This window comes from Sinocyclocheilus rhinocerous, unplaced genomic scaffold (genome assembly GCF_001515625.1).
Source record: "Sinocyclocheilus rhinocerous isolate Xijiao unplaced genomic scaffold, SAMN03320098_v1.1 scaffold1697, whole genome shotgun sequence".
Lineage (NCBI taxonomy): Eukaryota > Metazoa > Chordata > Actinopteri > Cypriniformes > Cyprinidae > Sinocyclocheilus > Sinocyclocheilus rhinocerous.
In genome coordinates this window covers 1233456-1238272 of record NW_015629509.1, presented here as the reverse complement: position 1 = coordinate 1238272, position 4817 = coordinate 1233456, and the positions used below count along the sequence as shown (strand labels likewise).

The 4817-nt window shown below is 36.9% G+C and overlaps 1 protein-coding gene across 1 annotated transcript; it reads left to right on the top strand.

Moving 5' to 3' along the window:
- The first annotated feature begins 226 nt into the window (after positions 1-226).
- On the top strand, positions 227-1051 carry LOC107739037 (metalloreductase STEAP2-like). The gene is made up of 2 exons (XM_016551006.1): positions 227-392; positions 485-1051. Exons 1-2 carry the CDS (start codon positions 282-284, stop codon positions 767-769), a joined length of 396 nt encoding a protein of 131 aa, XP_016406492.1. The 5' UTR covers positions 227-281; the 3' UTR covers positions 770-1051.
- Positions 1052-4817: the final 3766 nt, after the last annotated feature.

Below are 4817 nucleotides of genomic sequence, written 5' to 3'. Positions count from 1 at the left end.
TTATGCACCAAACCCTATAAAACTTATAACATGTCATAAATAAGTGTACATTTAAAATAATGTTTAACATACATGTAAATAATTTCATATTTACATTTATATACTGTAAGTATAGTATAAGTATATAGTATAGTAGCATGAATGTAAAATGCTTTAGTCAAATAAAATAACAATTTAAATAAAAAAATATATCCTATAAACAAATCTTATTTTTTCTTTCTCTGTAGGTGCATGCCAACATAGAGAACTCGTGGAATGAAGAGGAAGTTTGGAGAGTGGAGATGTACGTTTCCTTTGGCATCATGGGTTTGGGGCTCCTCTCTCTATTAGCTGTCACTTCCATTCCATCGGTGCACAACGCACTCAACTGGCGAGAGTTTAGCTTTATCCAGGTAAGACAATCTCCATCCTCCAATCTTGCAGCTTCAGTGTTCTTTGGTCCTCAGTCAAATAAGATGTCAAACGGGCGTCTATATCCTGTCAGTCCACTCTAGGTTACATCGCCCTGCTCATTTCCACGTTCCACGCTCTGCTCTTCGGCTGGCAGCGGGCGTTTCTGGAGGAGTCTTATCGCTTCTACATGCCGCCCAATTTTGTCCTGGCCCTGGTTCTGCCCGTCACGGTGATAATCGGAAAAGTGGTGTTGCTGCTTCCCTGTGTGAGCCAGAAGCTGAAACGGATCAGGCGTGGATTAGACTCCAATCAGAGCCGCACCAACCACGAGAGACCAGCTGCCCACGTTTCACCTGAGAGGGTCACCATCATGTAACTGCACTGCAGTTTTTAATGTCACAGTAACGGTAAACTCTCAGCCTTTTGTTTCCTGGCCAGCATACAGCCTATCTATAAGTTGACATTTCAGCTGCTTTATTGGACTCAAAGATTTATTTGTAAGGTTCCAGTCCTGTTTTCTTTAATGGATAAGAGTTGAGTTAGAACTGTAATGGTCATGTGACCTTATTGACCCCTTCAAAGGAGGATGTGACTGGATGACCTGTTCATGAGTCTATTGTATACCGAACCTTATTAAAAACAATGTTATTTATGCACACTCTACTGTCCAAAAATTTGGGGTCAGTAAGATGTTTTAATGTTTTTGAATGTTTAATGTTTTTATGCTCACCAAGGTTGCTTTTATTTGATTGAAAATACGGTAAAATTGTGAAATATTATTACAATTTAAAATAAGTGTTTTCTATTTGAATATATATTAAAATGTAATTGATTCCTGTGATGCAAAGCTGAATTTTCAGTCTTCAGTCTTCAGTGTCACATGATCCTTCAGAAGTCATTCTATAATGCTGATTTGCTGCGAAAGAAACATTTCTTATTATTATGAATGAAAATAGGTGTGCTGCTTAATTTGTGGAAATGTGATAAATCTACTTTCATGAATAGAAAGTTCAAAAGAACAGCATTGATTTGAAATAGAAATCTTTTGTAACATCATAAATGTCTTTACTCTCATTTTTGATCAATTTAATGCATCCTTGATGAATAAAGTTTTTTTTTTTTTTTTCAAAAGTAAAATTGTACTGCCCCTAAACATTTGAACACATATAAATGTGCAGTTTGATTAAATCTCATGCCCAAACTCTGGCTTATGGCTTTACGTCAACATGAAAAATTGTCTTTGCAATCTTCCATCAACATGAAACTTTATCCACACAGGAATTGTGTTAAGTTTATGGCCAAAATAGCACAGAACTATAGTTTTTGGGGAAATAAAAGCATTACCTTTGTGATCAAAATGCTCCTAACTTTCATATCTCGGGCTTCATTCTGGTACAGAAACACCCTCTTTTCTCTATCCAGTCATTTCCCAATGGGACTCCCGGAAGTTCTGCCCTGTTTTACTGAGAAATATATCACATACGTTAAATGGGTTGTGAATGTCATTTCATGTTGACTTTAGTATAATTTAAGCATTTTTTTAAACATTGGATTAACTTCATTCACAACACTCTGTGAGGTTTGATGGTTCATATGACAGACTGACATGTCACACCGAATCTGTTTTAACATCTGTACAGGCATGACAAGTTCAGTCACTAGAAATGACCTGCACAGACTCACAGCTTAACATCTCATGCTAACAGACTCTTTTCTACACTGTTTCCTGTGAAACTGTTTTGTGTCACTTGTCTTGTTGCACAGCGCTATCTGTCTCCAGTGTGTTGTTTGGTTGCAGTGTGAACACTAAACTCCTGTGCCTCACTTGATGTTTGGAGTGAGTAACAATAAATACAAATGTACAGAATATCTCTGCCAAGACATTCTTAATTCTTTTTTTGATATATTTTAGCTGATTTTATCTGATTTTTACCTTCCCATACAAACAGGTACTAAGGTGTTCCCATTGCATTAGATAATAAAATCACGGTACTCCAAGTTTGGGGTTGGTAAGATTTTTTAATGTTTTTTAAAGAAGACTTTTACTTACCAAGGCTGCATTTATTTAATCAAAAATACAGTAAAAAAACGTAAAATTGTGAAATATTATTACAATTTAAAATAACTGTTTTCTATTTTAATATATTTTAAAATAGAATTTATTCCTGTGATGCAAAGTTGAATTTTCAGCATCATTACTCCAATCTTCAGAGTCACATGATCCTTCAGAAATCATTCTAATGTGCTGAATTGCTGCTCAAAGAACATGTTATATTATCACATATTTTCTTCTGTGACCATTTTTTTCATTTATTTATTATATATTTAAAAATACTTTTTTTGTAACAATGTACAAGTCTTTACTATCACTTTTGATCTATTTAATGCATCCTTGCTGAAAAGAAGTATTAATTACTTTCAAAAAATATTTTAGTAATGTAGTTTTGAAAAATACCATGGTAATACCACATTGCATGACTAAACAGGAATGATATTGTCATGGTATCATGTCCAAAAAAGACATTGTAGTACCTTTTTAGTATGCATAGAAGATTAAAGGTTAAAAAGAATTAAAAGACAAAAATGTTGCTTTACAAAAATATTAATTATTTTATTTTGACTGCAGTAGATTACACAAACTTACATAGTTGAAAATCTTCCCTCAGAATGTTATGTGGCAAATGCAACTGGTCTTCATGTTCACTCAGTTGAAGAGATTAACTACGAAAAGACACAACAGCAAAAAAAAAAAAAAAAAAGCATAAAATATTTTTATGACGTATTTTGGCACAAAAGGCATTGAATTATAGTATCATCCCACATCAGTCCTGCTGGTGGGCTCCTAAAATCATTCTGACTTTTCACCTCATTACCTACTACAGTTTTCACTCCCACACATTTAGCGCCACAATAAACACATTCACCAGCAGATGGCGCACCTCTCCCTCTCAAACAGAGCATTGTGGGTAAACTCACCGAGCTGTGGGTGTCTAGTGCTGCCCACCACCATCAGTTCATCATTAGATAAAATGTAATCTCTTCATCCCCCAAAATGTTCAGTTTAGATCTCAGCAGGCGTATCTGAACCCTGGACACATAATAATATCAATTAGCGTGACGAGATGAGCAGAGTGTCCGTCTCTATGGCCGCAGGACTGCGATGCTAAAGCCTGTTAAATATTTTATTAAGCCATTATCACTAAAGGGAGCCGAAGTGTCGACCCTGGCGGAAGATCCTCCGATGTTTCGATGAAATGTCACGAGTGTGTTTTGTTTGGACCGGACCTTGAGCCTCTATAAGTGTCACTGCCAAGCATTTACTAGGAAACTTCCCACTAATCTAAAAATCCAAGACCGAGACACTTCTCACGCCATGCTGAGATTGTAACAGTCACCATGGCTACAAATGCGCTTCCTGCTAAATTTGAAAGACGGAGAGAGATTAGTCTTAATTACCACTAATGATCAACAAACAAGGAGAAATTGTCTGCTTATTATACTCCCGTACAAGTTATCACCCCGAACTATAATGGCCCCGCAAACTTACATCTACTTCACGCTGATGTCGTTCATCAAAACAGCTGCGTTAATTGCAGGGGAGAGTAAAAACTGCAGTTTAGGAGAGCGTGTGGCCAGCATGGGCTCATAAATAAAACACTCTGCCTCATTTGCTTCTTAATACTTTTATGGTGGGTTCCTCAGTGGTTCTCAGGAGGAACATTACGCGTTTGTTGCATAACAGACACAATGAAGTCATCTAAAATGACCTGGTTAATAAAACAAATAAAGGACATGAAGACTGAAAAAAATATCTATACACTATGGTTTAAACGTTTGGGGTTATTACAATTTGTTTTAAAGAATTCAATTCTTGAATCTCCCCCAACCCCCACAGTTCAGTCATGAAACTCTAGATGGCGCAGGCTGACGGGTATCAACGTAACTGATGATATTCACAGCGTTAAACGACCTGGCACAAGCTGATTGGTTCATGTTGCATATACGCAGCCTTTACATTTAAATGGCTGGTTAGCATTCACTTGAGCATTTGCAGCGCGCTTTCAGGGTTCTCTGAAACCCTCCACCTTCCCCAGCTCCACCTGTATAGATCTGCAATGGGTTATTTTATATGCTATTTGTGCAGCAGCAGGATGTCTTAAATACTCACAGCACTGTATCGCCGTATGCAGTAGCAAGTTCCCGTACATGCTTGCAGCAGCAGCAATAATCTACAACAACAGCAATAACCAACAGCAGAAGCAATTCAGCAGCAGCAGCAGCGTAGCAGTCTATTCCGCCAAGACCAAATACATTAACATTATCATAACCATTGCTAAAATCATCCGAGAGTTGTCATGATTGAAATAAATGATAAAATGATTTCTGGGTCAACTATAAGCAGCTTTTGCAACTATAATCAATGT